The 18,260-nt window shown below is 44.9% G+C and overlaps 2 protein-coding genes across 6 annotated transcripts; both read left to right on the forward strand.

The window, feature by feature from the left end:
• The first annotated feature begins 68 nt into the window (after positions 1 to 68).
• On the forward strand, positions 69 to 6,643 carry LOC106579530 (uncharacterized). Of its 4 annotated transcripts, none has more exons than XM_014159545.3 (11): positions 69 to 272; positions 1,016 to 1,080; positions 1,210 to 1,402; positions 1,489 to 1,608; positions 1,722 to 1,888; positions 2,077 to 2,171; positions 3,030 to 3,254; positions 3,757 to 3,924; positions 4,550 to 4,628; positions 4,759 to 4,917; positions 5,093 to 6,643. In XM_014159545.3, the coding sequence occupies exons 2-11, from the start codon at positions 1,018 to 1,020 to the stop codon at positions 5,477 to 5,479; spliced, it is 1,656 nt and encodes a 551-aa protein (XP_014015020.1). In that variant the 5' UTR covers positions 69 to 272; positions 1,016 to 1,017; the 3' UTR covers positions 5,480 to 6,643. The 4 variants fall into 4 exon arrangements, with proteins under 4 accessions (XP_014015020.1, XP_014015034.1, XP_045558036.1 ...); XM_014159559.3 differs by having other exon boundaries at positions 2,095 to 2,171; XM_045702080.2 differs by lacking the exon at positions 3,030 to 3,254 and having other exon boundaries at positions 71 to 272.
• Positions 6,583 to 14,748, forward strand: LOC106579516 (guanine nucleotide-binding protein-like 1). Of its 2 annotated transcripts, XM_014159489.3 has the most exons (13): positions 6,583 to 6,697; positions 6,990 to 7,106; positions 8,019 to 8,172; positions 8,651 to 8,787; positions 9,070 to 9,221; positions 9,553 to 9,624; positions 9,917 to 10,109; positions 10,257 to 10,361; positions 10,694 to 10,876; positions 11,068 to 11,246; positions 11,653 to 11,854; positions 12,072 to 12,212; positions 12,641 to 14,748. In XM_014159489.3, the coding sequence occupies exons 2-13, from the start codon at positions 7,034 to 7,036 to the stop codon at positions 12,904 to 12,906; spliced, it is 1,857 nt and encodes a 618-aa protein (XP_014014964.2). In that variant the 5' UTR covers positions 6,583 to 6,697; positions 6,990 to 7,033; the 3' UTR covers positions 12,907 to 14,748. The 2 variants fall into 2 exon arrangements, with proteins under 2 accessions (XP_014014964.2, XP_014014982.2); XM_014159507.3 differs by lacking the exons at positions 6,583 to 6,697; positions 6,990 to 7,106 and adding an exon at positions 7,563 to 7,714.
• The last annotated feature ends 3,512 nt before the right edge of the window (positions 14,749 to 18,260 follow it).

Here is an 18,260-nt window from a genome sequence, read left to right on the forward strand (position 1 = left end):
TTTAATAGCAAAGCGATAGTACCAATTTGAAGCTTCAAAAATTAGACCTCATTCGACGGAAATGACATCACCACACATTCAGAGACCTTCGAGTTGAATCGACCTTCTTCGAAGGAAGTGCAACGCAGACAAGCGACTCCATGAGAAAGAAAAAATAGAAAAAAAGGAGAAAAAAAACTCGTTGAATTTGTAAAATCGGAAAGATTTGAACAGTTTTTGAACTGTACCGGGCTACGGGGATTCCGTGAAGGGAGAAAGCGCTGTTAGCGCGGGTAAATGCTGTTATTTGTCTTCATAATCATAGTATTTCTCTTTCAATTTGAGCGACTTGCACCCGACGAGTATCTTCTCTGTTTGCACAGCTGGAAGTCTGTGCGAGATTTTTTTTATTTTTTTTATTCCCTCTCACCTTCAGTTTTTTTTTCCTCGAATTTTTCCGTGTGTTTTGCTCTTTCTATTTCCACAGGCATCGAAGAGAGCGAGAGTCAGGACATTCCTCTCGTGCTTTTATTAGAGCGTCTAGCAAGGAATTGAAATGCACTTGCAGCTTAGAAAATTGCTAACATAGCAACCTAGACAGCGTATATGTTCGAATTATTGCTTAGCTACATTGTATCACCACCCATCACCAAATGAATTACTTTGAAGGGGAAAACCCATGTAATGGCAAGCTAGCACGGTCCTCCTTCCTATGCTACCACATTCCACCCCAGGCAGCTGAATTACCTAGCTAGTCTTTAACAAGTCATATCATTGTGTAACCCGGGGCATAATTATTGTAATGTATGTCCAAATATTGAAGTTATCTAACCAAATAAAGTACCAACATAGCTACCATTTGTTTCATTAGCTAGGTACCGTATGTGAAGTTACATTTAAATGACTTAAAGTTATTGTCGCCGGTCTCCAAAGGTGTCAGTCGGATGTGCAACAATGTAGCCAATTTTATTTCAATTGATGAGTGATTAGCTGTTTGGCCTAGTGGTGATATGGCGGTGTTACTCTTTCATTGCAGAAATGATGGAGGATTCCCATTTTAACTCGCAGTACTTCTGGTCCCCTGTGCCTGTACAAGGACAGGTAAGTTTAGTGAAAAATGTCAGTTTAAAATGTTAAAGTATATTGCAAGTGACACCTTTTGATTGTAGTAATTACTCTTTTTGGAGTTTGGAATTTTGTAACAAGGATTTCTCTCTCTTTCTCTGTCAGATTGAGAACGCCATGTTCCTGAAGCAACTGAAGGACCAGGAGAAGAACACTTTGTTCCCCTCCTCTCATTACCAGACGACCGTGCTCACTGTCCCCAAGCAGGACGGAGAGGGCCAAGGGGGTCACCTACACCCCCCTCACACCCAGAACATCACTGTGGTGCCCGTACCTTCCACTGGTATCATGACAGCAGGTGTGTGTGTCAACTGTTAGTGTAGTATTTATCACACTTTTGCATTGTCTGTTTTGTATCTTATTTACATTCTCCTCTCTCTGCAGCGGGTCTGGTCATCACTACCCCTCAAGGCACACAGCTGGTCTCTCCTGCCTCTTCCTCTCAGTCCTTCGTCTCTGGACATCCCACCACCACCATGATCGTCTCTACACTGCACACTCCAGGTAACACACACTCACTCACACACACGATTGTCTCCACCCTCCTTTATCCTAACACTGAAAAATACACACTTCACTTACGTACTGTCAAACTCGGACCCACATCTTTCACTTAGACAAGAAACAGGAAGGTGGAACCCCCCAGGTGATCGTCATGCCGACACCTTCGAAGCGAGGCAGGAAGAAGAAGTCGACACTGGGGAGGGGGCGGCCTGTCGGTGGTCACACCCTCTCTGCCGGAAATGAGGCGTTGATTCTGGCTCATCTGGTGTCGGGAGGGCAGGTGAGACAGTTATCATAGTAACTCCATAGTAACCAAAATAAAACCTATTCCCTCTAAAACAATTCCAGACTAAGCTCAGGCTATTGATTTTCAGACTAAGCAACAAAAACAGCGCAAATGTAGACTTTTACAACAGTGTGGTTTTTTAATATGATGGACGTGATTCTAATGTTTGTGACATTTGATAGGTGGTTATGTCTTCACAGCATTATACAACTGACCCGTACGACCTCGCCAACGAAGACGAGAACCACGGCGGGAAAGACTGCAACAAGACCTACAGGTATGGACCTACGGCATCACAGAAGGGCCAAAAAGCACCTGCTGTGCTGTGCATCCCCATAGGAATGTAAAGCTGTGGAATGCTTGCACACCCGTATGTCTGTATGTTGTAGATGAGAGTCAGGACAGAGAGGTTAGACAGGCTGTGGATGAACACTAGGTGCTGCTGGGCATGGGCATTTCTCTCTTTCTCTCTCACAAACCACAGAACGTCTCCACTGCATGCTGTGGCAGCACACACACCCGCTTCAGTATTTCACTATGTGTATGTACCTGCGCTCTGGATCACAATGTGTGTTTGCTCAGCAACATGGACACACATTCTCTGCCTCCCTCATGCATCCGCCCCACACACGCGCATCCCTGCACACATTGGACACGCACTCCTTCGCCTACTTCTGTCCTCCTTTTTTTCTCTTTCTATCTCTCCTTCATACAATGTTTCCCTACTTTTCAAGCTATCTGTTTGTCTTTCTATTTCTTGCTTCAGCAGAATCTGCTATTTTTCCAGCCGTTTTCACTGATTTCACCCTCTTTCTCTCTTCCCCCCTCCCTCTCTGTCTGTCTCTGCTTTTTTCACATCCCTCGTTCATTTCATCTGCTCCCTTGTTTTTTGCTTTCTATCCTGTTCTTTTCTCTTGCTCTCTCCCTTTGTTTTCCCCGCTTGCTGTCTCATGCTTCACCTTCCTTCCACTATCTTCCTCCCCCTTGCCCATCTCTCATGTCCCTGTCTCTTTGTCCTTGCTTTTTGTATTTTCATCTCTCTGTTTCTCACCTGCTCCTGCCCTCATTTCCTTCATGTCTTCCCATTCTCCCGCTCGTCCTCCCTGCCTCCCTTGTCTGTCTCTCTGTCCCGTAGGTGCCGGATGTGTGCGGTGACCTTCTTCAGTAAGTCAGACATGCAGATCCACTCCAAGTCTCACACAGAGGCCAAGCCCCACAAGTGTCCCCACTGCTCCAAGTCATTCGCCAACTCCAGCTACCTGGCCCAGCACATCCGCATCCACAGCGGGGCCAAGCCCTACACCTGCTCCTACTGCCAGAAGTCCTTTAGACAGCTCAGTCACTTACAGCAGCACACACGGTACTGCTCACAGCAGCTCCACCTGACCTGCTCTACCCTACTAGCCTGCCCCCCTCCCCTCTATTGGCTGCTTGCACTGTGTGTGTCTGTGTGTGTGTGGATGTCTGTGTGTGTGTGTGTGTGTGTGTGTGTGTGTGGATGTCTGTGTGTGTGTGTGTGTGGATGTCTGTGAAAAGGCAAGACGCAGGCCATGTGTGTGAGTCCGCACGATTGTGTGTAGTCTCTACTTCGAGTCCCTCTGTCTCTTGTCTGTCTGTTTGGTGTCCTTACCTCTTCACTGCTGCTTCTCTAGTGTGTGCACATACACACACGATCACTTTGAAAATAATTTGGGTCAGAGTGGAATACTGTTAAGTTTTAGAGAAACGTAATTTTTTAGAAGTCAGGCACTGAGTAATAGAGGGAGTTTAAGTGTGATTTTCCTATCAATCAAGGTTTAAAGAACAGCAACACTGTTCTCCTGTTCTCCCTTCCTCCCTCTATCTTCTCTTCTTGCTTCCAGAAACCACACAGAGTCCAAGCCCCACAAGTGTCCCCACTGCACTAAGTCCTTTGCCAACTCCAGCTATCTGGCCCAGCACATCCGCATCCACACAGGGGTGAAACCGTACACCTGCTCTTTCTGTCAGAAGTCCTTTAGACAGCTCAGTCATCTACAGCAGCACAACAGGTGAGGGTGATGTACTACTTACCTGGGGGGCCTTTCAATAGTATTTTCTCTGTGGGGGCCTTTCAATAGTATTTTCTCTGTGGGGGGGGCCTTTCAATAGTATTTTCTCTGTGGGGGGGGCCTTTCAATAGTATTTTCTCTGTGGGGGGGGCCTTTCAATAGTATTTTCTCTGTGGGGGGGCCTTTCAATAGTATTTTCTCTGTGGGGGGGCCTTTCAATAGTATTTTCTCTGTGGGGGGCCTTTCAATAGTATTTTCTCTGTGGGGGGGGCCTTTCAATAGTATTTTCTCTGTGGGGGGGCCTTTCAATAGTATTTTCTCTGTGGGGGGGCCTTTCAATAGTATTTTCTCTGTGGGGGGCCTTTCAATAGTATTTTCTCTGTGGGGGGGCCTTTCAATAGTATTTTCTCTGTGGGGGGGCCTTTCAATAGTCTAGTCTCTGTGGGGGGGCCTTTCAATAGTCTAGTCTCTGTGGGGGGGGGGCGGCATCGCAATAGTCTAGTCTCTGGGGGGCATCGCAATAGTCTACAGTGGTTTCATCTCACTCATCTGTAATGGTGTGGATCACAGGATAGCTGAAAGGAGAATATGGAGGGCCATTTACATTTCTCCCATGCTTCTGTAGGATCCACACAGGAGACAGGCCTTATAAGTGTGTTCATCTGGGCTGTGAGAAATCCTTCACACAACTCTCCAACCTACAGGTGACTACTATCCCTTTTCTTAGTTTTTTTATTCCCAGTGGTGAAAGCTCAGTAACACTGACCCTTAGTAGTTACAGCCTTACAAATACCCATTTGAAGATGAGTCCTGAACGGTCCTGTTCTGTTCCAGTCCCACAGACGGCAGCACAACAAGGACAAACCCTTCAAGTGCACCAACTGTAACCGTGGTTACACGGACGCGGCCAGTCTGGAAGTCCACCTGTCCACTCACACGGTCAAACACGCCAAGCTCTACTCCTGTGGCCTCTGCAACCGCACATACACCTCTGTAAGAGAAACACCACTTTTAAGGCACCCAGCATGTAGTAGTCGCAGACCTTTAACTTTCAACAGACATTTTCACAGCCTTCAGACAGTGTGCATGTATAGTGCATGTCTGTGCATAGTGTGTGTTGGTGCACACTTGTCATCTCTCGCTCTAACCCTCTGTATTCTATTCTCAGGAGACGTACCTGGTGAAACACTTACAGAAACACAACTCGGACCCGCTCACTGCAGCGGCAGTCGCTGCTACACAGCACTCTCAGCAGAACCAACAGAACCAAAGCCATACCCAGAACCAGGGAGGTTCTCAAGGCCGAGGAGAGGACACCGATAGTGGGGCAGGCCGAGCCGGAGGACAAGGTGGAGATCATGGACAAGGACAAAACCAGGGTAGCTACTCTCAGGCAGAGACGGCATCCTGCCCCTTTGACCTGCACCAGTATAAGACCGTCGCTGCAGGGGACATCCAGTTCAAAACAGTCAGCGTGGCGGACCTAGCGACCCACAAGGACCTCTGTCTCACCGTGGCTACCTCCACCATTCAGGTGGAGCACCTAAACTCATAGGGGTGGGAGGGAAGAGTGGTAGAGACTGAGAGAAACTGGAGGAGGCCTATGGACAGACTGGATAAAAGCAATAGAGGGGATATAGGAAGATGTGACTGCCTGAAAGGTGGGTAATGGAAGAGGAAGTCGAGATGTTCGAACAGAGATGGACTTTTTGTACTTTTTTGTACTCGTTTCTCACTTTTATTTCATTTTGCCAATGTTGAGTTTGTGTTTTTGTACTCTTTTATAATGAATGGCTAGTGTATCCTGTTGGTAAAGGAGTGTTTCTCTGTCCGTCACTGCAATGGTGTGGAAGAGAGACGAAAAAATGACAGATCAATGAGTGAAGAGATGTTTTCTCTTTTTTTTATCCTTGTACTCCATACGAACACAACTTTGATTGTGGTCACGTCTGAAGTGTATAACTAAAACTAACAGAGAATTGTTAAGGTACGTTTTTCTACTTTCCCACAGATACTATCAGGTTTTGACTACATCATTGTCATGATGGTTACTGTAATCTACCTTGTAAAATGTGCTCACAAATCTTTTTTCACAGAAAAAAGGGAAGTAGGCTCTGTTTTGAAAAAAGCCCTGCAAAAGTATATATTGAAATGCATACCAGTGTATATGTGTGTGCTTGTTAAAAATAAATGTATAATCTATACTATATTACAATTTGATATTTAGCCTCAGTCCACAAGCCAATCATAGAGTCCTGTTTACCTCACATGACCCTGTAAGAACTGGGAAGTGAATGTGATCAGCTGGTACTTGTTCTATGTAATCCTTGTCATATTTATTTTGTGTCCTAAGAATATCATTGTTATCCAAATATATTCTGACTATACTTCCACTACTGTTATACTAAAGTGTATGACCTTTACAGACTGATACATATGAAAATACAGTGTTTTCCCTTATCAAACAAATACCTCACTGAAATCCAACAATTTGCCTTCCTGTAACACATTGTGCACTTGCAGTAATGATAAAGATTAACGTTTGAAGATCGCCTATGTTGGAAAGGGTGAGATGCTGCTGTTTAATTATTGTAACCACAGAGGTATTAGTTTGAATGTCACATTTGAATATGACTGCTGTAGACGCAAATTTGCCCCGATGCATGTAAGGACTTGGCAGTGTCGATTGCCTCTGTCGAGTAAACGCTTGATTCATTGATCTGCTGTAGTGTGATGTGTCACGCAAATAACACGTGTCGTGAACAACATTAGCGTGAGTAATAATAGTGGAATCGGAGGTTTACTATACCATTCTTTAAATGTTTTTTTTTCTATACATATTAACTTGCCATGTCTAATCAGACAAGGATTCAAAAGCATGACATTGACTTTGTTTAAAAAATAAGTAAATATAAACTGTAAAATAACATGTATTACCATTGAATGGTTTTTCAACTTAGTCAACATTTTTTCTGCAGTGCCGGATGGCGTCGGGTGGGTGAAAAGTGTAGGAGTCGAGAAACTTCATGATAGTAAATAACGACGTTACTGTATTTCTGCCTTAGCTACCAGAAACCCACACTACGAAACTGTAATTTGTCATTCAAACATGCCTCGGAAAAAGCCATTCAGCACCAAACAGAAGAAGAAACAGATGCAAGTGAAACGGGAAAGAAAGAGAGGTAACGTGGGCTGCAATGACAGAAAGTGTGCGTGCCGAAAATGCTAACGTTAGCTAGCTTTTAATTTTACAAACTTGTAACGTTACGTGGAGAGTTGAGTAACTTGGCTAGTTAGCTGTCTGCTTTCAGGAACAACAATACTATGTCATGTTGCCCGATATATTTCTACGAATTAGGTACAATTAAAGAATAGGGACGTCATTTTTTTGCCATAACGTGCATATCTTGTGTATTTGGGTCTTTCCAGCAAACGTTAGCTACTTTGCTTGCTAGCTAGTACCTTGCTTGCTAGCTAAGGAGGTGACGACGTTACAGAGCTAGCATGTGTGTGACCTTATCGCTCAATTGTATTACTGGCGTCATTGATGGGGCTGAAGTGGAAAAGTATTGATGCACAGAAATCAGCATCACTGTACTACACTGGTATTGTTTTCACTTTGTGTAAGCTCTACTGCGCAGACTCGCTATCAAATGATGTAATAGGAAAGCTAAGCTATCCCAAATTGAGTGTATAACGAAAGGTGTTGGAGATCACATACCTACACTCTACAGCTAGTAATGAAAATAGATTTGTTATGAAAACATCCACTGTCGATTTATTACATAAGGTTAGTATTGAGACGATTACTAAATGTATAGATAGCTATGTGTTATGCAATGTAGATAGCATATATGTAAAAGTATGTGCACTCGATTCTAAAGTAGAACGTTGTGGAATGTGGTCTTTGTTTGGTACCAAGTGCTGACGTAGAGGCTAGTTTTCATTCTGTCCTCTGTATGTTTGTGTCCCAAATAGCGCCCTATCCCCTATATATAGTGCACAACAAAAAGTTGTGCCCTATATAGGGAATATGGTGCCATTTGGGAAGGGTTCAATGTAAGCCTCTGATTATGATGACCTCTCCTCCTCAGGTGAGCCAGGTTCAGGGCCCAGCAGCCGTAATGCCAGCGTGGAGCGGGGGATGGACAGGGAGAGGCAGTCAGACACCTCAGATAGTGAAACCACAGATGTCAGGAGGATAAACCAGCAGCCCGGCATCAGGGAGGGCAGATACGATCCCAATAGGTGAGTTACCAATACATTAGCATAGGTAATGCTTAGCTCTGGCCCAGGGGATTACATGTGGCTTACTGATGTAGACGCTGAGCAAGCCACACGTAACACCCGGGACCAGAGCTAAGGTAATACTGTACATCACCTGCAATGAAACCAAACACGGGTGTGTTATTGCTGGGCTTGAACAAAAGGGTTAATGGAAAAGATTAATTAGAGCTATGTCTGTAGATATTAAAAGTAAGAGGCCGAAAGAGCCTAAATAATTAAATGAGAACATGTTACTGTAGGAATCCGGAACCATGAGCAAACAACTTTGACAGAGGTCAGTGGTAAATTACAAAAACTGCTGTTGTCAGAACAAACACCCACGTCACACACACCTGATATTCATGACTCTGCACACAGATGCTTTTGTGTCCTTCACACACTCACCCTGCCCAATTTCCCCCTTCTACACACAGCTATACTCATCTCTTTGTCCATTCAGGTTCCGTCTGCACTTTGAGAAGGAGAGCAGAGAGGAGGTGGAGAGGAGGAAGAAGCTTGCCAGAGAGAAGGTTCTGGACCAGATGTTAGACAAAGACCTGGAGGTCGACATCAGCGACATATACCCCACAGAAAAAGGTCAGCGCTCCTTGACCCTGAGCCTCACAACAACCTCTTAATGCTGTTAAATAAAGGTTGTCTCAAATGGCACCCTATTCTTTATTTAGTACACTCATTTTGACCTAAGCTATATGTGCTCTGGTCGAAGTAGTACACTATAGGGTGTGATTTGGTACGTAACCTGTACCCTGAGCCTCTCAATGCTGTTAAATAAAGACCCACTCTAGTGGGAGTTTTGACATGGTCTTTTCACTTTGTGTCAATGCTTGACGTATCTGTGCCACTGACCTCCAATCTCAGGTCTTGAGTTTCCGCGGCGACCTCCGTGGAACTATGGGATGAATCGTGAGGAGCTGCTGAGGAAAGAAGAGAAGTCATACCGGGAATATCTGAATGACCTGCACTCCAGAAACCCACCTGGATCCCTCAGCCACTTTGAGCACAACCTGGAGGTGAGGAAACGATATATTCAGAACCCTTTATACACCCTTTATAAATGCTCTTCAGGGCGGTGGTAGCCTTGAGGTTAGTGACCGGCTAGTTACGGGGGGTGTATTGTGTCAGCAGAAAGGTCCATTTTGATGCATAAATAAAGAGCTATTAATTCTACAATATTCTATAAACTTGAATGAATCCTTTAAAAAACACCTCTTTCTCTGACACTGAGCAAAATCTAGGGTAGGCAAAACCTTCATATACTCTTCATATAACTTTACACTTTCCCTTCATCTCTCCCCCTCTTCATCTCTCCCCTCTTCATCTCTCCCCCTCTCTTTCTGTCAGACGTGGAGACAGTTGTGGAGAGTGTTGGAGATGTCCGATGTGATCCTGCTCATCGTGGACATCAGGCACCCGGTGGGTAATCTCTTTAAAACTCCTACCGTCATTATCTGCTACTAGTCATGTACCATAGTATCACTATCAACTTACTACTGTCACCATGATAATGTAATTAATAGACACTATTATGATGTCATTATGCTTTGAACCATATGGTGAAATGCATACATAGAGTATCCACCAGGTGGAGCCACAGACAGGGTAAGTTATACATGGTCAGTACCAGTCTATAAGTCCTTTGCCAGACCGAGCATGCATGTCTTAATGAATGTGTTCTGAGTGTTCCTGGTGGGTCTCTCCCATGTAGGTGCTGCAGTTTCCCCCGGCGCTGTACCACTACATCACTGGGGAGCTGCAGAAGCAGGTGGTGGTGGTGCTGAACAAAGCTGACCTGTGTCCCCCTCCCCTGGTGCTGGCCTGGACACACTACCTCCAGACACAGTTCCCCCACCTCCACTGTGTCTGCTTCACATCACACCCCGGCCAGCCATACAGCACAGGTGGGTGGGAGTGAGGGTGGTTGTACTGGAGTGAAAGTGCCACACAAGACGAGAGACAATGATGAGAGCTGATTAGTGATGTTGAACTGTGTACTTGATCACCAGGATAACCTATTGCACTGTCTGTATCTGTCTCTGTGACTCTAGTGCTTCAGAAGAAGAGGATGAGAAAAAAGGGTACATGTGGGTGGGGACATGCTGGGGGCCCCACCCACATCCTGAAGGCGTGTCAGGAAATCACAGCAGGAAAAGGTGAAAGGGACACACCCACCTGGGTGGCTTAATACCTATTTCACACATGTATTGCTAACCATGCAAGTCTGTAATGACTTGATGCTTTGGCCAGATACTTTCCATAGGATAGCTAATTACTGTTGAATGGAGGATTGATGTCGTCATACAAAGATGTGTGGGTGCATGGTTGTAAGGGTATATCATAGAAGAACCAACACTGAATGGAAGTAGTCTTAAAATAGGCTGAAGACAAGTAAGGCTGCTTCCCGATTCTCCACTTTTTCCCAGAAGTGTGCAGAATGATTGGCTGTAGGGAGTGTTCACCATTGTTACCCCCCACCCCCTTGTAGTGGACCTGTCCAGCTGGGAGAAGAAGATCCAGAGAGATGCGGTTGCTATGGGACCGGAGGGAGAACAGTCAGAGGAGGGGGTGGACTCTGTGCTAGTGGAGCACCAGAGTGATGTTGCCATGGAGATGAGCAGCCCCTCCCAGGAGCTGTATAAAGATGGTGTGCTCACGCTGGGCTGTATAGGTGAGCGGCCATGTTGGAAGCTTGCTTTCCTACCTCCAAATCAATAATCTGTCGTGACTGATTAGTAACTTGATAAATGAAGTTATGCTTGTGTACCTCAAGGCTTTGTTCCCCCACCAACCCCCTCTGGCATTCAGAAATGTCTACTACAAAGGGGATATGAATATACGTGCCTCTCCCTCCCTCCCTAGGCTTCCCTAACGTGGGGAAGTCATCAGTATTGAACAGTCTGGTAGGTAGGAAGGTGGTGAGTGTGTCTCGAACCCCCGGCCACACCAAATACTTCCAGACCTACTACCTCACACCCACTGTCAAACTGTGTGACTGCCCTGGACTGGTCTTCCCTTCACTAGTCAACAAACAACTACAGGTAACTGAGAGGAGGGAGTGAGTAGGGTGTAAGTGTGTATGTATGTATGTGTGTGCACAATGTCCTCCCATTCCCTTAGAATCCCAGGTCTAATCACTTTTTGGTGACAGCCTGTGAAGGAAATGTCTTGGAGAATAGAAGAATAAATGATATTCCCTCTGGCCATTTGAAGGCTGTAGCACTGTACCAATCCATACCACTTTTAAGTCTCAACTACTGCGGAGAGCTTTGTGTATAAAAGCAATCATTACCCGTCAACCCTTTTCAAACTGTTTCTCAACTGTTTTGTTTTCCCTCCTATCTTTCTCATCATGCTTTACTCTTTCTAAACACTTTTCCTCCATTCTTTTGTATCTACGCCTCTTCCTCCATCTCCCCCTCCTCTTCTCTGCCCCTTTCTCCCTAGATCCTAGCTGGTATCTACCCAGTGTCTCAGCTGCAGGAGCCCTACAGTTCTGTGGGTTATCTGTGTGAGCGGACCCCCTTCCTGTCGGTGCTCAAGCTCCGGCACCCCAGCGTGGAGGGCCCACAGCATGCACCCAAGGGGGGGGAGAAGGAGAGGGAGCAGGGGCCCGAGCACAGCTGGACAGCCTGGGACGTGTGTGAGGGTAAGGACCACCTCCAGTCTGGCTCTAGAACCTCTGGTCTGGTTCTAAACTGTTGAAACATGCCCTCTTGTCTGGATGTCAGGGAGACATTTGGGAAATTCTCAGGAACAGTTGAAATTATAATACAATAACAATTTATCGATTTTAGTTTTCTCTCCCTACGTCTCTTTCTTGTTCTCTCTCTTCCCTCTTCTCTCTCTTTCTGTCTGTCTCACAGCCTGGGCAGAGAGGAGGGGTTATAAGACAGCGAAGGCAGCTCGTAACGACGTGTATCGGGCGGCTAACAGTCTGCTGCGGCTGGCCGTTGACGGCAGGCTGTGTCTGTGCCTCAGACCACCTGCATACAACGATCAGAGAGGTCAGTACACAGGTCATACAACGATCAGAGAGGTCAGTACACAGGTCATACAACGATCAGAGAGGTCAGTACACAGGTCATACAACGATCAGAGAGGTCAGTACACAGGTCATACAACGATCAGAGAGGTCAGTACACAGGTCATACAACGATCAGAGAGGTCATAGACCGGAGATGACAAACAGTGAGGCATCAGGCATATCACTATATCACTACTGTACAGACAACCAGAGACTCATATTTAAAAGGGCAGACAGACACGCAGGGGAAGGTCAAATCCCAGCAGGGGAGCTACTGCGCACAGCTGATGTTCATCTGGCTTCTGTCCTTTAAACTGATGACTGGGGCTTTGTACAAACAAAACATGAAGAAAAGGCTTTATTTGATTGATTGATTAATTATTCAACTAATGGATTTGCGCTATACAGAGCAGTGGGAGTCCCACCCAGACCTGGCAGAGATCATCGCTCTACAGGGACGGAGGGAAGAGGAGGGGGCAGGAGAGAGGGATGAGGAGGAGGAGGGAGAGTCCAGCTCTGAGCCGGAGGAGGAGAGGGATAGGGACGCTGATGATGATGAGGATGGTGATGATGAAGATGAAGGGTTTGGACACCCGGCAGTGAAGGAGAGGAAGGGGCCAACGAGCCTCACAGTCAACATGTTCGATGTCCTCCGGGAAAACGAGTGCGAGTGAGGGACAAGGGAAGAAATAATGAATTTAAAAAACAAAGTGCTTGATCTCTCCCTCTACACTCACTGCACCTTCATTCCATTTTCCTTTGCTTGACTTGCATTCCTTTAACATTCTGACTCAACTCTTCTTTCTCCCCAACCCCTCCCCCTCCCAGAGGTTACTAAAAGCACTCTGATATTGTATAAAACATTTTCAATTCTCCATGCTGTGCCTCTGCTCTGCTTGTACACCCATGCAGCTGTACTTAGACTGCATTTAGACAGGCAGCCCAATTCTGATATTTTTTTCTACTAATTGTTCTTTTGACTAATCACATCCTATCTTTATCACAGCTGATTGGTCAAAAGGCCAATTGGTGAAGGAAAGATCAGAATTGGGCTGCCTGTCTAAACTATTGTAGGATTACATTTGGTTTGGTTTTTATCATTTTCCTGCATGTAGGATTTTACTATTATTATTTCCCTTAAAGCTGGTAGGGGCATTGTGGTATATTAATCATTGATTGGTTTTCAATCTGTTTATTGATAAGTGGCCTCACAGCTGAGATGCCAAAGGTCAGATAAGGTCATTAGACCCTAGAAATGGAATGGCTTGAACTGTGACAGGGTTATGGATTCCACCTCATGTTGACGGTCACACAGTCTAAACGGGGATTAGACAGTGATAATGATGTCATCCACATGGGACTACTATTTGGCTGCCAGTGCAGATTTATGACATCACTGTCTAATCCTGGTTGATTTCACTGATTTCACTGATAGTACTTCGGTAGGGTGGGGATGTGTGGAATTCAGCATTCCATGCTGCTTTCAGTGGTAATAATCATTGTTGAACCCATTTTATATGGTTCTACCCAATTCAGTGTTATATTTGAGTGTCTACTAGGGGCAGTGTTCTTCAGTCCTGGTGCAGGAGACTCACAGTATTGGACTGAAACAAAAGCCTACACACCTTGTGGGTCCCCAGGACCAGGCTTGAAAACATCTGATTTAAGTTTAAAGACCTGTTGTTGTGGACTATATATGTAGTGTTTGAACTACTACAGAAGAAAACTGTCAGAATTTGCTGTTACAGAGAGCCACTCAAGTGCAGCACTGTATCATGCAACGCTGACTGACTGACTCACTTGAGAGAGAGTTTGGCCACCAAAAAGCACTCTGATGATCTGAGATAGTATCACATGGTTCCATAGCAGCCAATATCGACCAATACAGTAACGGTCCTGTTAATGATCCTAAATTATGCCAGCTATGCAAACCAGCTGAGTAGCTAGAATTTAGAATGAGAGTCTAAATACTGGAAGAATGGAACAACATTACTGTTGGTCAAACCTCCGTCTCTATCTCTCTATGGCTCTGTTCTAATGTTACAGTCTGTCAGGGCTGGATTATAGTGTGCTGTTGCCTACTGTTGTACCTCATTGTTCCTGTTCTACTGTATTACATGTCACTCTGAGGGAACACTACTGCACAGTGCTGTGTTACCATGTAACAACATGCACTGTTCTGCTCTATACCAATGGCACACTAAGGCCATTCCTTTTTCCTGTCTGTGTGACTGATCAGGAAAAACTCTGGGCTGTAGTGTGTCTAAGCAACAACTAGGGACCCAGCAGTGTTTTTCCTACCCACGTGACCAGGAAAAACTCCTGTGCATAATACACACCACTCTGGTTTCCGATATGGAGATAGATGTGTTCATGCTCTTTGTTTCAGTGATTAAAACAGACTTGTACGTGAGTGTTTAGATTGTGTATTTGCTGCATTCTTTATTTCATTCCTGGTATGCTCAAATGACAATGAACTGGACTGCTCTCTGCAATAAAGATAATCCATGGAACAAGGTCTGTCTGTCTTTTAACGACAGGCTCTTTCTTCACATAGGATTTACTTTAGCAATCCTATAAGCGGCAATCTGAGATTGGTATATACATTTTTGGACTTTTAAATAAATTATTAATAGTCATTGATTCTTGATGAATATAATGTATTAATGCCTAATGAGATTATTTCAACTGTTTTACCCCATCCCTTAACAAGCAAGTGTCCACATACTTTTGGCCATGTAGTGTATTATTGTACCATGATATTACACCATCGGGATTCGGTATAGAATGTGTGGTAACACATCCTGACTCATGCACTCTCTAATTGTCCAAATTGTCAATGGTCAGATCGTCTTTAGGATTGATATTTATATTCATCTCAGAGGAAATAGATTATAAATTGTCATTACTCAACATTACATGTTGTTGCAAGGATTACCAACTTGATTCAGCCGCAGGATGAATTTTAAATAATTACAAATAATTTGTAGATGACAAATTGACCCTAAGAAGCCCAAACATATATTTCACTAAAACATCATTTCAAACCTTGCTTACAGTTGTATACGATCACACGTGTATCTCTCTGTTATGCATGGGAATACTGGGGAACAGACTTCCAAAAATGTAAATCACTTGGAGCTGATTTCCTGGTGTTTTTACAATCCTTCATGTTCAACGATGAAAATAAATAATAATAATTCTGAGAGAACTTGGGGGGCCAAATTCGGCCACCAGCTGGGGGACCCTATGTAGGCTATCATGTTGAAGCAGACAGTCATCTTCTGAATCATCCTCCACACTCTCATCATAGACGCCCATACCGTCTCTCTTGGCAGTGACTGCATCCCAAATGGCACCCTATTCCCTATATAGTAGTGCACTATACAGTTTGTGTATCTGAGTGCATTGGTTATCTATTTCATCACTGTTCATTTCATCCCTCCAGTGGGTTAATACCACAGATGATCTGGAATGATTTCTGAACCATCTGATCGACACCCCAAACTATTCACCGCCTGATTACCAGGGAACTACAACCTGTATGGTAGCAATTATACCGTCACATAGAAAAGCAGCCTTGAGATTTACTAGTGCATGACACCATAAATATAAAAACTGTTAATTAAATTCTGGTGTGTCAAAAGAATTTACTGCCAGCAGTATGTGTTGGTCGCGCCAGTAATGCCCATGTGGTTTGAGTTAGAGTTCAGCTTTTCAGTGAGGCTCACTGTGGAACTCTTTTCTCATGATGTAATCAGTGCCTTAAACCCCTTTCCCTTCCTATCCTGACACACACACACACACACACACACACACACACACACACACACACACACACACACACACTGACAATTACAGACATCGACACACATACACACTTCCTACCCTGGCACAAACTTCCTCTACATGTGCCCCCTCAACTAGCCTAATGCCTAATGTGTGTGAGACCAGATGGTAAAGAATAGGTTTCGTATGAGAGGCGGAAAATTAACAAACCACAGAAACGGCGTTAAGCCTGGTAGACACTGTCCCGAGTGGACACACACACGTGTGAAGCTGAGAGTACAGGTGTTATAATGGGCCCTTATTATGGCTACTTACTGGGGAAACAGAATAGAGAGGACCCCATAAGCCCAAACACAACACCCAAAGTTAACCTCATTACTACAGCACTTACTTATTCCCTAGGCTAGCATTGAGAGGAAGTGTCTTGTGAACAAGATTTCCACAACACCAACTGTGGGACCAAAATACCCAGCTGGCATGTACACCTGTATGGTCACTAGAGGGCTTTCAAGCCTTGCAGCACCGTTGATGTCTGGAGTTGTTACTGGTCAGGTTCTGCTGGCCTATTGTGCACAGGGTTCTCATTGGTGGTGTTAATAGTATGTATGTGCAGTATGTGCTACATGATATCACACACATGACTGGTTTTTATCACCTTTACACAGGTGTGTCATGGACTATTGAGTATCTCGCCTTCTCTCCCACACACACACACACACACACACACACACATACACACACACATACACACACACACACACACACACACACACACACACACACACACACACACACACACACACACGGACGGACGGACGTCTTTGTGGGGGTCAGGGCAGCCTCAGCCGGCAGATTGGGTGTCCTGATCTCCCTGTCTCAGGCTTGTTTCACTAGAGCAACACACTAGACCCAAACAGAGCACCCGGGGAGATGAGAGAAGACTAGGAAGCCACCTTACCACTGGGTCTACTGGGTGGGGCCGATCGTCACTGCTGTTCTGGTTGACCTGGTGCTCAGGTAGGTCTCTCGCTGTGCATCAAGATATTATTTATCCTCATTGTCATCTTAATGATGTTATTCCTGTCTTGTGTTTGTTTTTCCCCTGAAACATTTTGCAAAAGCTCGAACTGTGAGTAAAAATAGCAATCGATCATACCCACCAGGCTGGTGCAAAACATTTCTTATGGTCTCTGGATGTGGTTTGCTAAGGGACAGAGCACTCCCAGAAAATAACTAAGAGGACTTGAGATGAAGGGGAGGACACGAGTAAAGAAAGCCACTTTAGACTAGACTGTGCTATAATGAAATGCTGAATCTCATGGGCTTCCTCTACTCATCTTCTCTCCTTCGCTTTTACTAATCTGAAAACACAAAGTAAGGGGAAGAAAAACGGTGGAGGTCTACTGGGAGTATGTCCAGTTCTTTCATGAAGGAGAGGCCATGGCAATGAAGCCTGTTACTATGCTCTACTATTGACATACAGCCTCTGTGAGAGAGAAAGCATATCGTGTCACAAACTGGGCTGCTCAGTAACAGTCAGTCTCTGTTGTCCTGGAGGGTCTCATAACCAGGTACACACACCCAGCCCCAGTTCCTCTGTGAGGAAAAAACAACAGTCATAAAGAAGTAGCAACTATTTACTACACTGCTGGGACTACTTTACTATATATCAAACTATCAACAGTTGGCGGACTGATCTAGTATCATTATGACAACATTAGGTAAACTAGTCCATACATGTCCCAACTGTCATGTTTTATGAAGTTACGCAAAAATAGCCCTTTCCCTACATATTTCTTTCACAATATGTCAGCTGAGCTGTTTGCCTTAATGACCTGCGCTTGCGTGTGAAAACGGTTGGCACTGTTTGACAGAGGGCTTTTAGCTTGGGTGAGGAGCATCACTCTAGGAATACAAACTCATTGTCATTAAAGGGACTGAGATGTAGATGATGCTGAACTAATCATACATCGTCATGTCTGTCTGGCTGCATGAAGCCTACTGTTATTTGTATGTGTAATTCCTCTTGTTTTCAGTCTATGAGGTTCTGTATACTGTATGTGTCTCTGAGTGTGTGTCCATGCTTGAATGGGTCCCCTTCAGTCATCGACTGCAGGCGGCGTGTGTGTTTGTCTGTGCCCCTGTTTGTGAGTTGGAGCCCATGTGTCAATAGGTATTTTTAGTGCCGCCTCTCACTGCATTACAATGGCACTCCTTCGCACCCCTTTGGACCTCCCCC

This window comes from Salmo salar, chromosome 02 (assembly GCF_965601325.2).
Source record: "Salmo salar chromosome 02, fSalSal1, whole genome shotgun sequence".
In the NCBI taxonomy this organism is placed as follows: Eukaryota; Metazoa; Chordata; class Actinopteri; order Salmoniformes; family Salmonidae; genus Salmo; species Salmo salar.